This window comes from Eleutherodactylus coqui, chromosome 2 (assembly GCF_035609145.1).
Source record: "Eleutherodactylus coqui strain aEleCoq1 chromosome 2, aEleCoq1.hap1, whole genome shotgun sequence".
NCBI classification, from domain to species: Eukaryota; Metazoa; Chordata; class Amphibia; order Anura; family Eleutherodactylidae; genus Eleutherodactylus; species Eleutherodactylus coqui.
In genome coordinates this window covers 223,917,317-223,941,069 of record NC_089838.1, presented here as the reverse complement: position 1 = coordinate 223,941,069, position 23,753 = coordinate 223,917,317, and the positions used below count along the sequence as shown (strand labels likewise).

The following is a 23,753-nucleotide window of genomic DNA, read 5'->3' as shown; positions in this document are numbered from 1 at the left end:
CACTGCACATGTGTGGCAGCGCGTCATTAAAGGCCCACTCTTTTTTTTTTTGTTTCTTTTTTTTAATATGTAGCCATCCCTCCAGTATATGCAAGTGGGCTAGTGCCCAATTTGGTTCTCTCTTTCTGTTCGAATCTTCCAGCCTCTTTTTCCTCAGATGTGATCTCCGTTCTGACCAGCTCAGATCTACTTGGGGGTTATGGATTCATTTTCTAGTCTGTTTATCAGTGTGTAATGTTGTGACCTGGATCTAACCACAAAAGCAAAAAAAAAAAAAAAATGGACACAGACACTCCTATCACAGTTACTGATAATGATCACTCAGCTCCTGTTACACAGGTATAACAGAGGAGAGCACAACTCATCCTCCTGACTGTATGCTCCTGGTCTGTAGCTTACTTAGCTGAATATAAAAAGTAATGGTAGTTAAACTGTGCCCCCCCACCCCCCCCCCCCAAAAAGTGTATAGCCCTAACTAATGTTCAGCTGATTTATCAACTGATTGATTGATTGATTGATTGAAAGTAAAATAAACTCTCAGCCTCAAGAGGGTACCTGATGAGCATTGAACAGGGGGCTGCACTGCATTGAAGTGGCTGGAGTACAGAGTGTGACACGCAATAAGGCGTTGGGGCAGGAATGGAAAATTGTGTTTTCACTGGAGGGGCCCTTTAAGTAAATATGACCATTGCAGGAACAAAAAGTAAGTGAACATCTATGTCACCTATTAAATAAAAGGCATACAAAGCCTGATTGTAGACATCTGTTCTTTTCAGGAAAGGCTGATCAATGTGAACCATGCCTCGGTGCAAACAACTGTCAGAAGATATGCTATAAAAGATACATGAAGCAGGAAAAAGCTACAAAGGTATCACTATAGACCTAGGTGCCCATCAATCCATGGTTAGTACAATTATCTACAAATAAAAGAAGATTCAGGACTTTTGCTACTCTTCCTAGGATTGGGTGTCCTGTTACAATCCATCCAAGAGCAAGAAATGAGACAGAAGTCAAAAGGTACCAACAAGAAAAAAAATCTACAGAAAAATCTACGAACTGCAAAAACCCCTGTTCATATGGCCAATATTACAGAAAAACTGAACAAAAATAGTGTTCAAGAAATGACCTGGACACCAGGCGATCCTTGAGGAAACCACAAATTCTAAAGCGTATTACAACAACAAGAAAATGACCCAAGGCACACTGGTAAATCAGCTCAACAACGGTTGTGATAGAGGAAGATTGGTGTTACGGATTGGTCTAGAATCCTGACCTTATCCTTATGACGTTAAGAGGGGTGTGCTTGCAAGACATCCCAGAAGAGTTGATTAGCTGAAATATATGCAGGAAGGAACAGTCAAAAATTCCTCATTGTTGTGAAAAATCTTATCAGCTACAAGAAATGTTTAGTGGAGGTAATTGCTGCTAGTGGAGGATGTGCAGGTTATTAAATTCAAGGATACATCTTCTCTCACAACTCTGGATGTTTACTCAATGTGCTCAATAAAATACAGGAGCGGTACAACTATTTGTTTTATTAGTTTAGTTAGATTGTGTTGGTATTTGGGGTCATGTGCTGTCTATGTTACTCCAGAAATACACAAGGCCCCATTATAGCCTGGGAGGCAATGCACACCGACTCATTTTCACATGAACCGATAGTCCACATGAAAAACCTCATCATATATCCTATTCCTGTCCATATAATGGACGTGAAATAAGACATGATAATGTAGTTCAATGTGTAGCCTGTGCAAAAATTGAGATAGACGAATAGTTGTCTGTGTGCTGTGCGATGAAAGTTGGGCTCGAAACTCTTGGGTGCAACTCATACACAAGGGAAAGTGCGCCAGAGGCCGTCTTTTGAGCGATAACCATTGCGTCTAAATGCACGGACATCAGACATCATGCAGTTTTCATACACGAGTCGTTCCTCGCTCAATTCTAGTTTTCTTGAATTGAGCGATGAACTTATCAGCGGTGCAGGCTGTTATCACAGTCAGCAGTGCTGATAAGATTCTTACAGCCCATGTCCCACTGGTAGTTCACAGCGGGACACAAACTGTAAATGCAGAGAACAATACAGCTGTTTGCTTATGCAGAACAGCTGTATTGTTCGCCCAGTGATAGCGGTGTCCCGCTCCGCCTGCATATCTCTTAAGTAGCTACTTTACTATAGACTATGCAAAGATGATCGCTCAAAACTGTCACTTAAACTGTCGTTTGAGTGACTTGAGCAATCATCTGTCAGTGTATATGAGGTCTTAGATGACAATTAAAAGGTAAATCTAAGCAAAGCATAAATCCAGGGAATTCCAAAGCATTCACTTTATCATGAAGAGGCAAATTAATTTGAATGGCTGACATATACTACTATGTTTGTACTGAAGTGAAAATGTATGCCCTTCATAAGACAACACCTTTAACTCTAGTCTTTTAAACTTTTTGCCACTCAGTCACAGAAAAACGCAAGACGTAAGCAGACACTTCCCTGTCGTCCTTTTATCTCATTAGTTTGGAGAATGCCACGAAAATCAATAGTCCCCTTATAGTTTTCATTTATTTCACTTACAGCAACCCTCCAAAATACGGTGAGAGATACATTTTTTGAATAAGAAGTATCCAGCAGTTTATTGGTACACTCTAAAAACATCTCCACGAAAACCTTGGAATAAATGGCGATCTGCTTTAAACCGCTGTGTATGCTTTTGAGTAGAAAGCAGTGACAAGAATTTGGGAAGATAAAGCAAGTCATTATCCAGCAGTAGTCACATGCTTGTACCATACTGTACTAGTGTGCGCTAAAAATGGGAAGTCGAAAAACAGAACTTTCACTGTTCAGGAGCCAGCTCTCAGCGGGACTTCTTGTAGCTGCAGAGTCAGAAACCAGCAGCCCTTACTCTGATAGACACCTGCAGTCATCTACATATTATTCTTAATACATCAATAGGTGAACTACACGATTTTAGAAAGGACATTGCAGCATGAAGTACATTTTCATTCTTTTTGTCAGTAAAAAAATTGGATGATCACTTTAGAAAGGGATGTGCTGCTGAAAAATGGGGATTTTTATGCCGGCATAGAAGATCCGATAAGCAGACGATGAAGGATTGTTCTTTTGTCTACTGACTTTAGATTTAGATCTTCCAATGTTTGGGAATGAACATTCTGATGAATGTTCATTAAAGGGCCACTGCAGCAAAAACACATTTTTCCATGCCCGTCCCCCTCACCCGATTGCCTGTCTCACCCTGGAAGTCTCCTTTGTGCATTCCGGCCACTTTCCTGCAGTGTAGCCCCCTGAAACCCTGCTGAGGCTAATTTCACTGGGGCGAGTGCAATATTGGGCTGTAAAAAATGACCCGGTATCACACTTGCCAAGGGGGAATATCCCCTCAGATGCAAGGCTTTTGTTTTGCATTAGTACCTCCTCGCATCACTTCAGCGAAGTAGCGATCCTCCGCAGCGGTGGCGGATCACGGAGTATTTCCCATTGTTTTCAATGGGTTAACCTCGCATCGCACTCTCAAGCACCTATCACTTGGCGTAACCCTTTCCAATCCAATTTGTATCCTGGTTTTCCTAGGGGGCTTACTCTTTTTCTGCCAATATACAACGGCGCTATCTGCTGGCTAAAGCCAGTACTGCATGAGGTGACACATTGGATAGGCTCCGACAGCAGTGAGGCTGGCAATATACAGTAAGAGAACCCCGATGGACGTCTTCCAACATCAGAGCTGTACAGCCCTAAATCATAATGTCTTCAGGAGGTCAGACAGTGGATTGGAGAGGGTTAATGCTGTTTCGGCCCCATTGATATGCGAGAGCACGCCCAAAGATAGGATATGCTGCGATTTCTTTTCCTGCATCGTGGCGCAATGAGATGCATAACGGGGGATTTGGGTGTACCCCCCAAAAACGCTTTTGTGTATGACCCCGTTCAAAAGAATACGGTTCACATTCATGCAAGATTTGTGTGTCACGCTACACACAAATCTCGTGCGAGAATCTCAGCTGCATGAAACCGGCCTGAGGCTCAAATTTTTTCTTTTCAGTCCCACATCTATCTAATGATGCATTAGCTGAGGCTTTACCCTTTTTGCCTGTTGCTTGAAGAACAGTTTAATCATCATTACCTTGTATAGTCCTCTAAATAAGCTACACACTGTAAGCATACAGTCAGGAGGATGAGCTGTGATCTCCTCGATTATAACTATGTGACTGGATCTGTACGATCATCATGAAGTGTCTGCATCACCCTTTAGGCAATAACTTGGCGCTATACAAATATATATTATAACTTCTGTTTCAGAAATCTACAAGCAACAGCAGTAAAACAGGATTACAGGCGAGTTTCCCCTAACAATTTACAGAATGAGAGCAAAGCAGGAAAGATATTCAACTGTGCCACTCACTCAATAGCATACTGTATATTTGTAGTTATATTTTTCATTACTGGTCAGTCTTTCGTTCTAGAGGCTGCTAACCTGGAGTTGTAACCTTCTATTCAGGAATATGCTTGTTTGTCAAAAACAAGGAAAATATATAATATAGTACCTGAAGGTGCCCCAACCCATGCAAGCCCAAGGACACCATCATCGAAATCTCTGTCTGTAAACACATAGGCCAAGCAGTAGTCATCATGGTTCTGTTCAGAGTTCAGCTCCAGGAACTTCTCAACTCCAATATTGGGAAAGCGGAAGGGATTTGTGGGATCTCGTTCATCAGCTGTAGTGTTGATCTGAAAATAAAAACACTCTTAACATAATAGGAACGGCTACAAAAACATTTGCTGATTCACAAATGAAGAGGCGTCGAAGAGGCGGAACAAACTAAGGAGAAATCACTTCTCAGTACAATTATTGTGGAATTGCAGTATTACAGAAAAATGTAAGATCTTCTCATTAGTGATATTCCACAAGACGCTTAACATATCTTCTATGCAATGTTCTTATCACATGATACAAAGCAGCATAGCCTCAAGCTACATTAGTAGTAGCATATGGAGAATGGTACTGGCTCAATGGACCATGTGTTACCTTATGCCTGAATTTTAACATGACTTATACTTTCATAGTCAGATGTGCAGGAGCAGCAGTTGTGCAAGACCGTGTGACTAGTGATCAAGAATTTTGTTTGCGTTAAACCTCACTGCGTCGACCAGAAATTATTTTACAATGCCATGAATTAATTTTGAAGGGGTGGGTATGCTCAAATTGTCTGGATGATCAATTTAAACCTGTAGACCAAAAAGTTACAGTCTAGCTCAGGGCATAAGGAATGTAAAAACATTCGACTTGGTTCTGAAGTCCATTTTGTGAATAAATGGTCAAGCATCATGGAAAGGAAGGTGCAAGCTGTGTGTTTCAGACAGAATGCAAGAAAAGGGATTCCATCCAAACTGCATAGATTGTACCTTCCTTGACCATTTTGTGAATAAAGTCATATCAAGATTGACTGATGCAAAGGCAGATCATGTAGGATGGTTGTTAAGGGTGGCATGTAGACTATCCTCAACACTCCCCCAGAGGAAAAAGGAGGCTAGGAAGAAGTTCAACATCTTCATGACCTGCAAGGTCAATCCATCTAGTAGTCTCCTATTGAGCTCACGTCTAACTTCAGTGTGAAAATTGGGGTGAGGGTGCCCAGTCCTGTTGCGGCTGCAACAGATGCCATATCTGTAGCATGTCCAGGTACGAAGTCACCATGATTGTTTCCTCATGAAAAAAGAAGGGGCCGTACACTATCCAAAAGGTTGTAGCACAAAACACATTCACCCTGCGTGAGTCGCCCATGTGCTTCATGTAGGTATGTGGGTTTTCCATTCCCCAGATTCTGACATTTGTTAACGGCGTCCGAAAGCTGGAAGGTGGCTTCATTACTCAACACTAAAGTTTCCAAGAAACCAATCTGTTTCCACTAGAGTCTGCAGATTTTCACAGAAACACTGTTTTACTTTGCAGTTTTAGGGCCTGCAATAGCAATCGGTAGGGAGAACATCGCAAACATTTGTAGACTGCGGGACGCCCAATTCTCTGCTTGCTTTGATGGTGGATTTCTGAGAACGTCACATGAAACAAATGGACATGCTTCACTGTTTCCATACTTGATTTTCGCTTACATATGCAACCTTTTTCCTTAAAATTGGGAGTACCATATACATATATGAACTCTGTGCCCACTGGGCGGGTTCTCACCAAACGTTTAAAAATTGTGTTGCACAGACGTGAAAATCAAGGACACAACACCACTCCATCTGCGTTAGCAGCCATTTTGTCTCATAAGCCCCTATCAACTACTATGGCAGCATAAAATTTTGGGCTTCCTATTAGCAAAACTAACAGCAAGACTGTCCTTTTTGCCCATAGCAACCAATCACAGCACAGTTTTCATTTTACTTCTGCAGCTTGAGAAATGAAAGCTACAAGATGATTAGGGCAACAAGGAGAGACTTGCTGATAGGTAGTTTTGCTAAATGAAAATTTTGAAGTTACCATTGATATCAACTTTATGTATCAGAGTGTCATTAAATGTGAGTTATGAAGGTTTCAAAATTGGGAAGATCATTTGTAATCACCCTGTACTTAGTGGGGCCTCCTTTGGCCCTAATGACATTGGATAATCTCTATGGCACACTTTCTACTAATGTCTGATACACTTTAGCTGGTATTTCCCACAATTCATCCTGCAAACATCTGGCAAGTTCTCTCAAAGAATGTGCACCAGCCCATCTATAACAGTGCAAGGAATGCAGTCCTTAGACAGTTAAATAATGGAAAAATGTTTTATGGAGTGACAAATCACACTTCATCTTCAAATCAGATGGACGTACCTGGATGTGGAGGATGCTTGGGGAACGCCTTTAGTCCTAGTGAACTATGCCATCAGTTAGGCCTACCTCGCAGAGGCATTTGCAAAAATGCAGAGTTTTTCCACGCTGCATTTACTGCGGTTTCAGCAGTGTTGGCATGCATTTTGCCAGAGTTTAGGCTACGTTTTCAGCACAGCTAGAAACGTAGCCAAGGAGGCTGAAACAAACAAAAGCAATACTCACCTAGCAGTTGCAGTCCGGGTCCCTCCCGCTGCTTTATGGCATATCTGCAAGCTTCCGTGCAGTTGGCAGCGCCAACAGAGCATTTCTTGCTGGTAACGAGGATTGAAAACTCTGCCTCCAGCAAGAGATTGGTTCTCAAGTGCTGTTTCAGCCAATCAGAGCCAGCGCTCGATGCACCAATCACAGCCATTCAATGAAGCGCCGTGCTGATCGCGGTAAAAAGCTTCTGTGTGAGGGGGCCTTGAGGTGGAGGTTTTGTTATGGTCTGGGAATTTTTTATGTGGCATGATTGTCTCTACTCATGATAGTAGCAAGAACCATGAACATGGAGGTGTAAACTTGTAAGTCTAGAAAATGTGCTGCTTACAATGTGGAATTACTCTGGGAAGGGTCAGCAATACTTCAAACAAGACAACATTTCTTGACACAAAATACAACACTGTTTTACGTTGACCTGAGGATAATGGATGTTCCATGATTGGAGCAGCCCGCACAAAGTTCCAATCTGAACCCTACTGAACATCTTTGGGATGAAATGGAACGTCGGGTCAGAAAACACGAACAGCAACCATCTTCTTTGGAGAGAACACAACAGCCTATGCAGAATGAATGGAGGGAAATACCAGCTGAAGTGTATCAGACGTTATGTCCAACGTCATTAGGGCCAAAGGAGGTCCACTAGGTTAACATACATAAATGCATATTACTTTTGATTTCTGCTCAGCTGCTCTATTATTTTGGTACAATAATGTAGGTGTTACATTGCAGCAAACACAATGATATAACACACAATTCAGCCAAAAGTCTTTTTCAGGCAAGCTAAGACTGTGCCATGGCTTAGACATCACTGTTTAGAAGCAGAGTTGTTACATTTCTTCCCCATTGAATTCAACCTGTGGCACTGAAAAATGCATGGAACAAAAAAAAGTGTCTAGAATAGAAACCGTTTGAAAGACAAGACTGATCACTGCAAAGCCACAATGAACCAACACATATTTTTCTACTCCACGGTTGCTAATAATTACACTAGCCTTGGGCAAGGTTCACACAGGGCAGCGTGATGTTTTTTCAAACCAAAGCCAGGAGTGAATTCAAAAACGAGGAAAAGTATAAAGAAAAAATACCCATATTTATTAAGAATGGTGTTTCATACGCCAGTCTAAGAGCAAACATTTTTCAATGCTTTACAGTGTATAACAAGGTACACACCATTCAATAAATTTATAGATTAATGTCAAAAATTGAAATATATGCCTGATAGCAGCTGTAGACTTGAGCTATTTTTATTATTTTCTTCAATAACTATTCTATAGTATTGAGATGATGCCCAGACTCTGAAAACCATACCAGTTTTTCAAATCTAAAAGACTAATGAGAAAAGACATAATTATGGCAAACATCCTGATTTGTGACTTTTTTACCACTTAGCGCTACAGGACGCAAGTTTACATCCTGGATAGGGCGTACTTAACACAGCAGGATGAAAACTGACAGATAGCTGGTCTCCCGCTTCTACAGCGGGAGTGCACTGAGCTCCTGCCCCCCCTCCGCCCATCGCCACTGTTTGCAATGTGAGGGGTGGAGTGCAGCCAAGTCCCGTCCAGCCCCATCCCATTGCAAACAGTGGTGAGGAGCGGAGAGATGGCAGGAGCTCAGTGCACTAGCTCCCGTCCCGCCTCTTTACCTTGCAGGGAGGGGCAGCGTATATATCGGCCGGGCATGAAAACCTAACCGATGTGCCCATGTGAATAATCCCTAATGCTGTAAAAAAAAAAAAAAAATAATAAAATCACATGGCAGAATTTTTAATTTTTTTTGGATGAGGGAACACAAGTTGGAGGACACCTAGATGCCTGAAAATATCAAGGGGCCACAATGACACTTCTGTCTGATGTCCCAACTAGTGTAGCATTAGAGGACACAATTCACTGTTCTAGTGTGTGCAAGCAATTGTGTGGCCGTCTGTGCCCAGTAAAAATACAGTCTTCGCAGTAATGCTTTCTATACCATTAGAATATATAAGCAGAAGATGATTACAAAGACAAACAGATGTTTGAAATGAAGCCCGTCATTTATTGTGCTGTGTTAATTAATGCTGTTGTGTTGCTCAGACATGGCGGTCGATCTTATTAGTCCTCTTGGCCCTCGGTTGACAGAATCTAATGACTTGTGTACTGAAAATGGAAAGCGACACTGAGGAGAGGGCACTAGTGAGATGAAGGCGGTGTTGGCCACATCACAATGAAAAAAATTATTATATCATCTCAGCCTGCACCATGGCAAATTGTGGGCAGCAAGAGAAGTTTAAAAAGTCCTGCAGTCTTAATTCTACTAATTCAAAAAACACAACTGAACCATGTCCATAACAATAAAACACCCGTAAAACCAGAAAGGTGGTAATTACTTTTTTGGGGGGAAAACAGTCTTTAGAAATACTTACTCGAATGCGCTTCACCATGAAGCTAATGTTTCGAATCCCCATGAAATCCGTTGATTGATAAATTGTATCAATAGCTTTCACATGGCTGGATATCTGTAAAATAGCAAACAAATATATTTCACACAATCAAAGTAGCGTCTCAGGAAGGAACACATTGTACTAGACACAGGTTGACAAACAGCTACAACATTTATGTAGCAGAATTGAGATGACGACACACACACACACATAAAAAACAGGCAGGACACTTTTGTATCGGATTTTCATGTACACAAATCTGTTTGGAGAATTAGCGGAGCTGAAATCTGCTGCGTAGTATGGTGGATATAGGTAGGTAGGATCTCAGGGAATGTCCGACAACACTATTAAATTGTGATTCAAATATTCTAAGCACTTAAGGGATTGTCACACAAATGTTGTTGATCGTTTAATCCAGCCCATAATTAAATATTATTCCTATTTACAATTATCAAAAATGTTTCCATCCTCAGATACTCCAAGAATGTTAGAATAGCACCACCTGTTTCTACTCGGTGTCCAAAATGGTGACACCCGCTCAGTCTTGCTTCTCTCTGCTCTACTGGGTATGTGGAGGGATCCCTGATGTGGTGAGCGGCCGCTTCTGAAGTTGCTGTGTCTTCTCTGACATAGAAGAGATGCTGAGCAAGTGACAGGATAGGGAGCGCATTCCTGCAGAGAAGCAAGACTGAGCATGTGTAACTACCTTGGAGCATTTATCAAGGTGGACATAGCAGAAGTAGCAGGTGGTATTGTTCCAACATTAGTCTTGGAATATCTGGGAACAGAAACTTTATCAAGTGTAAATATGACATTCTGGACTGCAATTAATATCATTTTTTTGTGAGACATCCCCTTTAATTATAATATAGACATCCCCTATAATTATATAGTTCTTTGAATAAAGTCCTAATAGGAATATATTCCATCTACTGTGGTATCAATGAGACAGAAACAAGTGTTTGGTACCCTAATCCACTCTCACACAAGCACTGGTATATAAAAAAACAAAGCAAAACAAAAAAACTGTTTTTTAACACCAGAAGCCTGTTCCAATTGTCACAGCCGTACCGATGGCTGGTCGACAGGTGGGATACTTTTATACAGGACTAGCTGATATACCTGGCTTCGCTTGAGTTAACTTGGTACAGATGTTTTAGTGTTGTCCGGACGGAAAATTTTAGGAAGTCATTGTTACTTCAGAGGAACCGAGGTATAAAATATGTACGGATGTTCCTCTGCAGAATGTGCACCCCCTTCTATTCTCATCACGTTTTACACTTAAAAGGTAATGCCCCTTTTAATTCAAATTTAACCCCAGACTGGAGGTTGCAGCCCCTTCTTACCCTTAAAGGCATGCTCCATCCCTGCAGTCCATGGCCGCTTCCTTATGTACTTTACAGCCTTTCAGCGCACGCGCGCAGAGGGGAGGTAGACTCTCCTCAGCGCACACGTGCAGAGGGGAGGTAGACTCTCCTCAGCGCACACGCGCAGAGGGGAGGTAGACTCTCCTCAGCGCACACGCGCAGAGGGGAGGTAGACTCTCCTCAGCGCACACGCGCAGAGGGGAGGTAGACTCTCCTCAGCGCACACGCGCAGAGGGGAGGTAGACTCTCCTCAGCGCACACGCGCAGAGGGGAGGTAGACTCTCCTCAGCGCACACGCGCAGAGGGGAGGTAGACTCTCCTCAGCGCACACGCGCAGAGGGGAGGTAGATTCTCCTCGGCGCACACACGCAGAGGGGAGGTAGATTCTCCTCGGTATAGACACGTAGAGGGGAGGTAGATTCTCCTCGGTATAGACACGTAGAGGGGAGGTAGATTCTCCTCGGTATAGACACGTACAGGGGAGGTAGATTCTCCTCGGTATAGACACGTAGAGGGGAGGTAGATTCTCCTCGGTATAGACACGTAGAGGGGAGGTAGATTCTCCTCGGTATAGACACGTAGAGGGGAGGTAGATTCTCCTCGGTATAGACACGTAGAGGGGAGGTAGATTCTCCTCGGTATAGACACGTAGAGGGGAGGTAGATTCTCCTCGGTATAGACACGTAGAGGGGAGGTAGATTCTCCTCGGTGTAGACACGTAGAGGGGAGGTAGATTCTCCTCGGTATAGACACGTAGAGGGGAGGTAGATTCTCCTCGGTATATACACATAGAGGGGAGGTAGATTCTCCTCGGTATATACACATAGAGGGGAGGTAGATTCTCCTCGGTATATACACATAGAGGGGAGGTAGATTCTCCTCGGTATATACACATAGAGGGGAGGTAGATTCTCCTCGGTATATACACATAGAGGGGAGGTAGATTCTCCTCGGTATATACACATAGAGGGGAGGTAGATTCTCCTCGGTATAGACACGTAGAGGGGAGGTAGATTCTCCTCGGTATAGACACGTAGAGGGGAGGTAGATTCTCCTCGGTATATACACATAGAGGGGAGGTAGATTCTCCTCGGTATATACACATAGAGGGGAGGTAGATTCTCCTCGGTATATACACAGAGGGGAGGTAGATTCTCCTCGGTATATACACATAGAGGGGAGGTAGATTCTCCTCGGTATATACACAGAGGGGAGGTAGATTCTCCTCGGTATATACACAGAGGGGAGGTAGATTCTCCTCGGTATATACACATAGAGGGGAGGTAGATTCTCCTCGGTATATACACATAGAGGGGAGGTAGATTCTCCTCGGTATATACACATAGAGGGGAGGTAGATTCTCCTCGGTATATACACATAGAGGGGAGGTAGATTCTCCTCGGTATATACACATAGAGGGGAGGTAGATTCTCCTCGGTATATACACATAGAGGGGAGGTAGATGCTCATCAGGCATAAGGCAAAAATCATTAAAATGATCAGCACCAGGAGCGAGTGTTTCTTTTACTGGATATGGACTAAATAAGGAGGCATCTTAAGGTGCACTTTTAAAGGAAGAACTCACTCCTGGCGCTGCTCATTTTAATGATTTTTGCCGGTTGCGTATGGAGGAGCCAAGGGAGTCTGGCTCTCTAAGGTGAGCTTTGCGCACTATTTTTGCCTACCTCCCACTGCGGTGGTTGTTGAATTGAGGAGTGCTGCTGTGACATATTTTCATGTTGGATATCTCATCAGGCATAAGGCCTTAGAATTGAATATTAAATCTGCAACCCCTTTACTTTACCTATTAGGACGTAAGGAATAGCCGTGGCAAATTTCATGTTTGTGTGGTTGAGATGTGTGTCGTTAGTTACACGATATAGGGGGTCAACTTTTGCACTTAGCATTGAATAATAAAGCTGCGACCCCTTTACTTTTCCTATGTAGGACCTAAAGAATGCTTGTGCCAAATTTCAAGTTTGTACGATTGTTACAGCACTCTGCCCCCCGAGTGCCAGGTGGGGTGCCCTGATCTTCCAGCACCCCACTGTCCCTGCCTACTTGCCTCGGCCCTGGCTAACCCCAGGCGGACAACTGGGCGGCGGTCCCTGCGCTGACTAGGGACCTGGCGACTACCTAGATGGAACTACTAACAGGGGACAGAGTGCCGACAGAAGAGGCAGGTGGAACAGACCAACAAAACTTACAAAGCAGAGTAAGGCTGGAGATGGAGCTCACAGGCAAACTGGAAGGAAACTGAAGAGCAACTAGTGCTGACTGAGACAGACCTGACTAGAGGCTAACAGAACCAACAAGATAAAGACTGGGCAATGGATAATTAGAAGGAGCTGACCGGCAACTAGGGACTGGCTGAGGATAACTGCAGACAGACTGGCTAGATGCAAGTAGAACCAATAACTGGCAGTGAGCTCAATTCACTGCCAGTCTTTTAACCACAAGGCTCTGCCCAGGGGCGGAGAGTGGGAGGAGGCAACTCCACCCACTGCTGTATAAGAAGAGCGGAGGAGTGCGGGAGGCACCCTACGGGCGGACACGCCCGCACCGCCGCCAACCGTCCGCCCCAAGCCGCTGGGAGAACCCCGACACAGAGCTCCAGGCCGCCGGAGCCGACGCCGTAGCGACGCGTGCCGACCGCGGGACCCCGTGCCGCCCTGCATGGTAACAATGATACCGGGAAGTTTGGGAATTAAATTTGGTACATTACATAGGGGGTGTGCTTACTTTTGCACTTGGCATTGAATAATAATTCTGTTTAGGACCTAAGGAATGGTTGTGCGAATTTTCAAGTTTGTACGACACTGGGATGTTAGAGAACTGGTGGCGAGTCAGTGAGTGAGCGAGTGAATGGAGTGAGGGCTTTCGCCTTTCTATATATAGATGACTGTCTGGCACTTAAGTGCTTGACAGCCATCCTGATTATTGCTCCTGGGCTTTCACATTGTAGTGACACTAGCTCATTGAATGGAGGCAGAGCGCGCTGGAGATACTTTGGCCACCCACCTTAATAGTTAAAAGGCAGTTGTTCACAGATGAATGCTTACCTGCTTAAACAGGCCAACAGTTGCTCTTTTTTTAGTCAAGCTAAAGTCCAATTGACTCCGACAAGTGAGTTATTCTCGCTCACTTGCCAGGTCGGGTACAGCGTTTACATGGGGTGACAGTTTCCGGTAAATTCTTGTTTAAGCGACTACTGGAACGAGTATCGGCTTATGTAAAAAGTACCCATATAGCAGATTGAGATTATCCCCACAGCTAATGTGAGCAATTCTAAAAACATTAGATCAGGGAACTTCCACCACAGACAATTACACCCAGGATATTACAAGGTTCCTCCAAAACCCTTAAATATTAAACAACGCACTCCTGCACAGTTAAGACGCCATTAAAATATTTTTAAAAACCCACTTTATAATTACACATGCTTTGAAAATTGATTTGGAAGCTGACAGATCTTCCTGCGCAATATGGCCTTGTAAAGAATAAACTGTGGTTAAATAGCACGGATTCTGTTCAGGTTCTAACCGGATATTTGTCCCTTATTTAAATGGTCATATCCAAAATACGTGGCAAAGCGCAGAGCCAGCTCAGGCAATACTTAAAAGGAGGATCCTCCATGCTGAAAAGGACTTAATGTACTACGTTCCTTTACACGATACATCCTCCCCTTTATGGCTGCCACTTTCAATTTAGCTTTAAGTGTTAGGATGAAGCATAACAGTATTATTTCATAAGACTTTTACCCCAAGGATTTCCAATCCTAAACGTTCCTGAGACTTTTCTACATTTTCTTTGTGTGGCTGGGTTATTTCTAGTAAGGAGACATGCTAAATTCATCCCTTGACATCAAAACACAAAATGAAGGAAGAAAACGTTCCAGCAAAGAGGACAAAACAGAAATTCACACTTTTCAATATAAATTACCACTGAAAAGCAAGGCACTGGCCTGAGCTTACAGTCCATTACTGTAATGATATCTCACGAGACACGCTGCAGCTGGATGATAATGTGTTCAGAAATACGAAGGGTCAGAGATATTAAAACTTTCTACACTTGAGGAGAGTTGGATCAGGGGAACACAAGGCAGGAAGAAAATGAGGCAGATTAAAAAGATAGAGGAAAGTGTTCAATCTACAGAAAAAAAGTAGATACAAAAGGATGTCAACGGTGTTCTATACACCAGTGAGGGCCTTCAATTGTCAATTTAATTATAGGAGATAAGATACTCCCAGATAAAAATGCCAGTCATTGAAACTTTATACACAGCAAGCACAAGGAGAAAACAAGCAGTTTTTATTAACCTTGTGTTTTGTCTTAGTTCAGCAAGAACCCAAAGTCAGTTCTTAATTTACATTACACTAAAGAAAAACCTAATCAACTCTCTAGTGCTACTACCAAAAGTTCACACCTGCTGTAAAATGAAAACATTAAAGGCTTTACATTCGGTTTTCTGTCGTAAAAAATAAATAAATTGAGAATTATTGCAAATGCAATACATGCACAATAATTTGGTGCTTTTTGCCATTTTGCACTCCTCTTGCCACTTCTGAAATGTGGTAAGTAGGTGGGATTTAGTGGATATTGTCCGAAGCCTCCTGTGGACTAACGTTTACTATAATTTAGTGCAAATCTACATCCGATAGTAGGTGTAGATTTAAATTTCTGGTGCACCAATAGCAAAAGGTGTACCAAATTCAAGAGGAGTGTGCCTCGCAATAAATTTGGTACATATGACTCCAATGGATTTTGGCTTAGCCTGGCATAAGTGCAACCCTAATTCCAAAAAGTTAGGATGCTGTGTAAAATGTAATAAAATTTTAAAAAAAGCAATTTGGCAGTCTTCTATAACCCTATTAAATTCACAATAAAACATAACACAAACGTTGCAAGTAAGACATTTTTTCATTGCATTTGAGGGCATTAACTTACTTAGAAAATGATGGCAGAAACACATCTCAAAAAAGTTGGGACAGTTAACAAAAGGCTGGAAAAGTGGTACTAATGAAAGACAGCTGGAGGGCCAATTTTCTACTAAATCACATGCACAAAAAGAGCATGTTGGAGAATCTCTCAGAAGCAAAGATAGTTTGTCAGAAAAATGTTTCACAGCGTAAAATCGTGAAGGCTTTGAACGTCTGACCATCTACAGCACGTATCAAAAGATGCAGTGAATCTTAAGAAATTCATGTGCACAAGCAACAGGATCAAATGTCAATATTGGATGCTCGAGATCCACAGGTCCTCCTGGCATCACTGCATTAAAAACTGGCATGATCCCGTAATGAAGTCATTGTCCGTGAACCCAGTTGACAGTCCAATTCACAAATGCAAGTTAAGCCCCATTTACACGCAACGATTATCGCTCGCTGAACATTGATTTTAAGGTGAGTAGATAAAACAGACCACACGCTGTATTTTGCACTGGAGTCTGAGATTACATTGTATTCAGCAGACAGCCCATGCCAGAACAATGAAGCTGTGTGCAGAGCTCAGACCACCTGCTGAGCTCCGCAAACAGCTCTCAAAGGCTCATTTACACACAAATGAGGATTATAAAGTTTTATTGGACATTAGTGTCTATTAGCACTTTGACAATTTTAGTGATCGTTTTGCATAATCTTTCAATTGTTGTCTTTGCAGATAAATGGGCATTTAAATCTGCATCATGCAAATAAGCAGCCATATATGAACACAACCCAGAAAGGTCTTCTCTGAGTCAAAGCTCATTTAAAATGGATTGAAGCAAAATGGAAAACTTCTGTGGTCAGGCAAATCAAAATTTCAAAAATTATTTTTGGAAACCACGGACATCATGTCCTGCGGACTCGAGGAGAGGGACCATCCAAGCTTCTCGGCGCACTGTTCAAGAATCTACATCTCTGATGGCATGGGGCCGTATTAGTGCCTATGGCATGGGCAGCTCACACTCCAGTAATTGGTCTACTCACTTTCCAGACACAGACTGTTGTACAAAGAGCGGATGCTACACAATGGCAGACATGGCTTCAGCCCCATGTTTTTGAGATGTGTTGTTACCATCAATTTCTAAGAGTTATTTTTTTTCTTTTTTTATGAAATAGAAAAATGTCTCACTTCCACCTTCTGATATGTCTTCTATGTTCTATTGTGAAAATATTCTTATATGAGATTACAAAGTCATTGCAATCTTTTTCCCTTTACATTTTACACAGCTTCTGACCTTTTTTGAAATAGGGATTGTACATAAACGGTCAGCCATCCTTCTTCTAGAAATAAAAGGATAAAAAAGTTAGTGGTATCAGCAGTCTTTTTTGTTATGACAAATGACTTACCGTATATACCGGCGTATAAGACGACTTTTGAACCCCGAAAAATCTGCTCTGCAGTCGGGGGTCGTCTTATGCGCCGGTAATACAAAAAAAAAAAAAGTGTAAAAAAAAAAAATTTTATTACTCACCTCCCACGGCGTTCTGTCGCGCTCCGGCAGGATGTCGCTCGCTCCGGCAGGCTGTCGCTCGCTCCTCGTCCCCGCCGCAGCATAGCTTTCTGAATGCGGGGCTTGAAATCCCCGCTTCCAGAAAGCTAATACACACGCCGGCAGCCATGACAGCATTGAATGGCTGTGATTGGCTAAAGCACACGTGGCTTCAGCCAATCACACTATTCAATGACATCATTGAATGGCTGTGATTGGCTGAAGGCGCACGTGTTAGCAATCACACCCATTCAATGATGTCATTGAATAGTGTGATTGGCTGAAGCCACGTGTGCTTTAGCCAATCACAGCCATTCAATGATGTCATGGCTGCCGGCGTGTGTATTAGCTTTCTGGAAGCGGGGATTTCAAGCCCCACATTCAGAAAGCTATGCTGCGGCGGGGACGAGGAGCGAGCGACAGCCTGCCGGAGCGAGCGACATCCTGCCGGAGCGCGACAGAACGCCGTGGGAGGTGAGTAATAAAATTTTTTTTTTTTTCTCCACTGAATACCGGCGTATAAGGTGACAGTTGGGGGGTCGTCTTATACGCCCCGTCGCCTTATACGCCGGTATATACGGTAATTCATGTTAAATCAGTTCCTTAAAAGGGAATGTATCCTAGGTTTACAAAGTAAATCCGATAGTGATACATATTCCATCCGTTCTCTAATCCGTTTTGTCTGACCAAAACATTATTTAATTCTACTTTCTCTACATGACAATGGGGTCTGTCAACTGGGTTTACAGCTTTGAGAGATAGGTTTTACAGCTGCTTCATGGCCTATTTACACAATGGGCAGGACCTGACACAAGGACCTCAATGTGAGGCTGTTCTAGGCATGTAATGCGACATGTGCAGAGAGGGGGAAGAGGGGAGCTATGACTATCACCTATTGTAAATGCTTGATCATGTGTGATCTACATACAAGAGTTACCTTTCATTGTAAGTCTTCCTGTGATAAAGAGATGACTGCTGAAAAGTTTTCTCCACAGAACAGAAAGTGTTGGAGTATTAGGTTCACTTGTAGTGTGAAAACTGCAGAATTTGGGGAATTTAATTTTTTTTTTAAAACCTGGATTTATTTCATTTAACCGTTTGTGTTGTGTGTGGTTAAAGACAGTTTGCTATTGATACAAAGCCAACAACCTAAACAGACTTTGCATCTACTGAATTTGAGCATTCTCAAATTGAAACCCTTTCAGACTACTCATGCCTTCAAAAAGGAACTCTGCACTTGGACGAAAGACTCCTGTGGCAAAGCGCATGGCTGCCAGAGCTGCAGAAACTGCTCAGTAGACCCAAGCCAGTCTTTCTGATAAAGATGGTGCTTCCAGATGGTCCTTCAAAATGGCGGTAAATGAGATCCGATTGTGTGGCAGACGTGCCCCTGGATCTTGAACATTGGCATGTACTCAAACTTTGGCACACAAAAAGGTGTTGTTTAAAACCTGGATAGGTTTCAGAAACTTGTCAAAGTGCGGGAGGAACCACAAGAAAAGTTGTGCGCTCTTCTGGTGTAAGGGGTAAAATCGGGGATCCTGACCGTAGTGCCATTCCTTTGTCGCAGGAGTCTTTCATCAAAGTGTATGATTGGTCTAAAAGGGTTTTAATTTATGAAAGTCCTTTCACAGCGAGTAAAGAAAAATGGCTCTGTTCTGTGCAGAAATCTGAAATCTCGCCAGTAGAGTGTCGAACAGACTGTAATTAAAAATATTTGCTTTTGTACTCCGATGTCTTGAAAATGTGTAGAGAAGGGCAAGTCCTCGAGAGTTGAAATCTGGTCTAGAATCTTCCAAAGCGCCTAAGTTTACCTACGTGGCAAATTTGGCGCAGATTGGTTCAATAGTTTTACCGTACATAATAAAGACAAGAAATCAAATTTAAAAATGAAAACACAAAAATCTTAAACACTTTTACATAAAATCTTCACTTCTACAATATGTCCTCTTCTGATGACACGTTTCCTTTAAGCCAATATAAAAAGCATAGCCACAACACATCAATAATAATAAATGAATTCAGTTTTTACATAAAAGATGTCCAAAACTATATTTTTACAGGTGCATTCAGGACATATCCGGATCCCCTCAGATAACTTAAACAGTAACTTTAAAAAATGAAGCATGTAGAATGTGAAATTCATATATCTCCAGACAGTATTTTATTGGCTTATCATCAGGTTACCCCATGTAGATACAAATATTGAAAAATTCCTCCTACTTTTTTATTGCCACGATTTTCTCCAACAGTACCACTCATAACTGTACCCAATGGATACATAACGCACATATATACTAAATGCAAACTACTCACAGGGTACGAAGATAGTCCAAAAAAACACAAACTGTAATATTCAAGTTATTACACTAGCCACTAGAGAAGTCATAATAGACTGACATTTGTTATTTTCTGCAGCTCAGTTTTCTGCTTTGCCAAGTTGACGACAAGGGAGTCTTATTAGAGGGTGGGTGATTTAATGGCAGGCGACACCTGTTGTGCATCGGGAGGCCTAGATACGGTTGTATGCATGACAGATTGAACCATTTTAGATGTATTATGGAGCTGCTGATATCCTAACATATTTAGGAATATTCCAAAAGAGAGGAGGGGATATAAACGCACTTAAAGTGTGCCTAGTATTCTGGGTAAAGTTTCAAAATTTACTACCATCACATGTACAACAGGAACAATAATAAGTGTGCATTATATTACTTGTATCCTGCATTTCAGTGCTATAAGCTCCATATCTAATTGTCAGTTCCTGCAGAAGGGACACAGATTAGCTGCTAGGTCACCTCCCATATACAGCACAAAGAAGAGTCAATCAATTCTGCTCTCCTTTTTTAGTCACAGAAGCACCATCATCATGGAGACCATTATACAGCAGTACTGAGCAGTATAGCTGAGAATCCAGCATTGTGGTGAGATTAAACACCTACTAGAAGCTGCAGCAGCATCTGTAGGCATCAGTTCCTCCCTACTCCTGCTCCCCATATACATCTATGGGCTACTTTAACACTGTCTTTTGCAAAATGTTCTTGTTATGCATGTTGGGAAAGCTCCCAGCACATAAACACATCCATAAGTCCCCACAGGCCCAACAGAAGCCACAAAATCTTCATGGCCTCCATCTGGCCGATATGTCAGCATAGCTTTCTATGCTATGTGGAATAGTACAGCACTACTCCATCAATCCACTTTTTTATGAGGTCACAGATGACAGGTGCCACTACATCTAGATAGAGGCAGCCATCATAGGTATACATCAGGAAGTCCTCCCGTCAGATACCATGCACACTGCAAACCACATTGTAAAAACATCCCGATCTGTTTGCACAGATGAAGATCTGCCTCTTCTCCGCTTCCCATGTACTAGCCAGAGTGAACCAAGAGTGTGCGATCAGTGCATGAGGCAATGGGAAGATCCGGGAAGGGTTTTAAGAGGAGAAAGGCATTTTTTTCAGCAAAACGCTATATTACAAAGTCTTTTCCTTGTATTAGATTTATGAAAATTAAATGATAGTTATTCTTTACAGCTGAAGGAGTAAAATATGAAAATTATAAAGTCATCTGGGTATAAAAGGAGCTCAAATTCAACACTCATCCTAGAAACCCAAACAGTCCGCACGTAGCGCAGCAAGCTCAACATGCAAAAGATGTTACCTGGGCAATCACGGCTTCTCTTTGTTCCCCGTATCTCTTGAAGAACAGATGGTCAGTCTGGATGTAGAGCTGGCAGGTATTTTTCTCCGCCTGTGCTGCTCGTTTCTTCCTAAGGATGACTGGACCGGTCCCTTCATGCTCATCTAAGTGTTCCTAATAGCAATTTACAGATAAAAGTGCTGAAAAATCGGACGGCTTCTACTATAGTCCGCAAAGCGCATAATGATCAAAACCAGTAAGCTGGTGTAATTGGTATTGAGACCGGTCAGAAAACAAAATTGTTCAGCAAAGTTATTTTACTAACCAAAGAAAAAAAAAAGCGAAAAAACACGAAGACTGGGCTCACACGAGTGCATTTGATTTGCGTATTACGTGCACAATGTAGACGTGTATAATACACGGTAAACGGCAGCAATTCAAATACACTGATTTTCACTGTTCTACTTATACTTGTATATAATATGCAGGTTAAAAAAAAAACAACAAAAAAAAACACGTTTTATTTTACCACATATTATGCGTGAGAGGGCTCTATTGTTCTCTATGGGTGTGTACAAAAATACTGTATATATGCAATTACATTGTGTATGTGCGACATTTTTTGCACAAAGTTGCTAAGAGACAGTAGAAGAAAAGGAAAAAAAAAAGAAATTTGGAAGACAGCGTGCTTGAGAAACGCTGTCATGCATATGCAAAAAACACAATACGTGGGGATAAGCCATTCCACACCCTGGTAAAACGCATGAGTTCATGTGAGCCTGGCCAAACTTGAAGTCTCTTGTTTTGAAAAACTAAAAACAAAAACACCAAAAAAACATCAATACCATTTACATCCTAACGGATACCAGTGTATGTCTCTTTCCTTTAAGACTCATGCACATGGTGGTGTTTCAGGTGCCCATATACACACTAACATTCTACGGAATGCTATGAAAATATATGCCGTGGTTCTTAGGGTGTGGATTTTTAAATCAGCTTTGCAGAAAAAAAAAATGGACATGTCAATTACTGGCACGAAATCAGTGTCGGGTGGCCGAGTACCGCTGTGCCCTACTGAGTGGCGCTAAATCCGCTCAGCCTCAGATTTCTGCGGCATATTACACTGACAGATCGAAATCAGAAAATCAAACATGTATCGGTTATTAGACCATGTGAACGTGCCCTTAAAAAGTACCTCGTACTGCCATCTGTTCTTTGTATACATCAGTAGCAAATGTAAACTTTGTAATACATCCTATGAGGGGAAATGATCTCTTCCCCAGCTTCCTGTCGCACCCCGTGCCATGCAAATGTTCACCCTCAGTCACCCAAAAAGCCACATGCAGCGATTCAGCAAACTGTGTGAACCACGGGCAGCATGAACCCAGGACCGGTACGCTCATTGTACCAGTGCAGGTTTTATTTGGAAACGCGGCAGAATAAAACCTAATTTGATGGAGCCAAACACTACACTGCTTGGTATCTTTATGCTGAATGGTAAGGCTGAGAAGGAATGAACAGTGTAGCGTTAAAGCTCATTCACACAGGAGAGTATCTCGCAACCCATTCGCTCTGCCGGCAGAGATCTTGTAAGGGCTGCAATTGGCACTGTCCGGCACTGCTGCATCTTCTCCTCGGTCCCCAGCACTGGTCTTCATCTCTTCTAGCCGGGGAATTGAAAAATCCCCGCCTCCTCTGATGCCTAGCCAATCAGAGCCGGAAGAAATTAGAAGTAGTGGCAGCATAAACCAGAGGAAATCTTAAAAAAGCCAATCAGAGACAGCACTCGTCGAATGGCTGTGATTGGCTAAGTGTCAGCCAATCACAGCCAGCGCTTCCAGCCAGAAGAGATGAAAAACAGTGCCGGCGACCGGGAAGAAGATGCGCCTGGGCTGACAGCGCTTTTAAGGTGATGTATATAGCTTTTGGGGGTTTTTTTCCCCTGCAGCTAGGGCATAAATTCAGGCTTTAACAGTAGGATTTCCTACTGTCAAAGTTGCATAGGACCGCACAAAAACGCGATGCAACAGAGAGGAAGGCTCCATAGGGAAACATGGGCTACAAAACCTCATGAGTTGCGGGCATATCACGGGACCCGTGAAGTTTTTGTGTCAGGATGTCGCATGCTACAAAACCTCGCATGTGTCAAGTAACCCATAGGAAAGCATGGGCTTAACATACACGTGATTTGTAGCAGTGTCGCTTGTGTGAACGAGGCCTTATAAGCAGTGTCCATGCGCAGTTCAAACGCAGGTGTGAATGGAAGATTTAAAGTCCAGAGAGTTTCATTGCCTCCTTTTACTGGTTATTAAGCATGGGAAACATGCGTGCGTAATTACACGGTGACAATGCGCCCCCGTGTGAATGAGCCCTTAGGCTGGAGCCCCATTTCCTTCCACCTCCGGTCTACAGATGGCTTCTCCCATCCTAGGACACACTCGTAGGTCATTTTTCTAAAAAATGTTTTTTACACTTAAATCCACGAGTCCAAAACATTTACCTTTAGAAGGCTGATAAACGCAAATAGAAGGCATATGCATATTGGATCCCTATACCCAAATACTACTTGCAGGAACTAATGCTAATAGGAGGATTTCCACATGTAGATATCTAGCAAAGGGTCACAAATCCTAAATTAGAAACTATCGTTTCAGAACTAAAGATATGCGAGATGAAGTTTTGATCCTGGAAGACAAGGGGGAATTTTCTTCTGAACTTCCAGGCACTAATCCCATTGAAAAACTGTATTGCTCTCTG

At 42.5% G+C, this 23,753-nt stretch overlaps 1 protein-coding gene across 1 annotated transcript in view; it reads right to left on the bottom strand.

Moving 5' to 3' along the window:
- ADAM10 (ADAM metallopeptidase domain 10) overlaps positions 1-23,753 on the bottom strand; it is a 174,482-nt gene that overhangs the window by 20,343 nt on the left and 130,386 nt on the right. The window contains exons 6-8 of the mRNA XM_066592537.1: positions 21,018-21,170; positions 9,495-9,587; positions 4,558-4,741 (exon numbers count right to left, since the gene is read on the bottom strand). Of these exons, the coding sequence (XP_066448634.1) occupies positions 4,558-4,741; positions 9,495-9,587; positions 21,018-21,170 (430 nt within the window). The remainder of the gene's footprint in view (positions 1-4,557; positions 4,742-9,494; positions 9,588-21,017; positions 21,171-23,753) is intronic.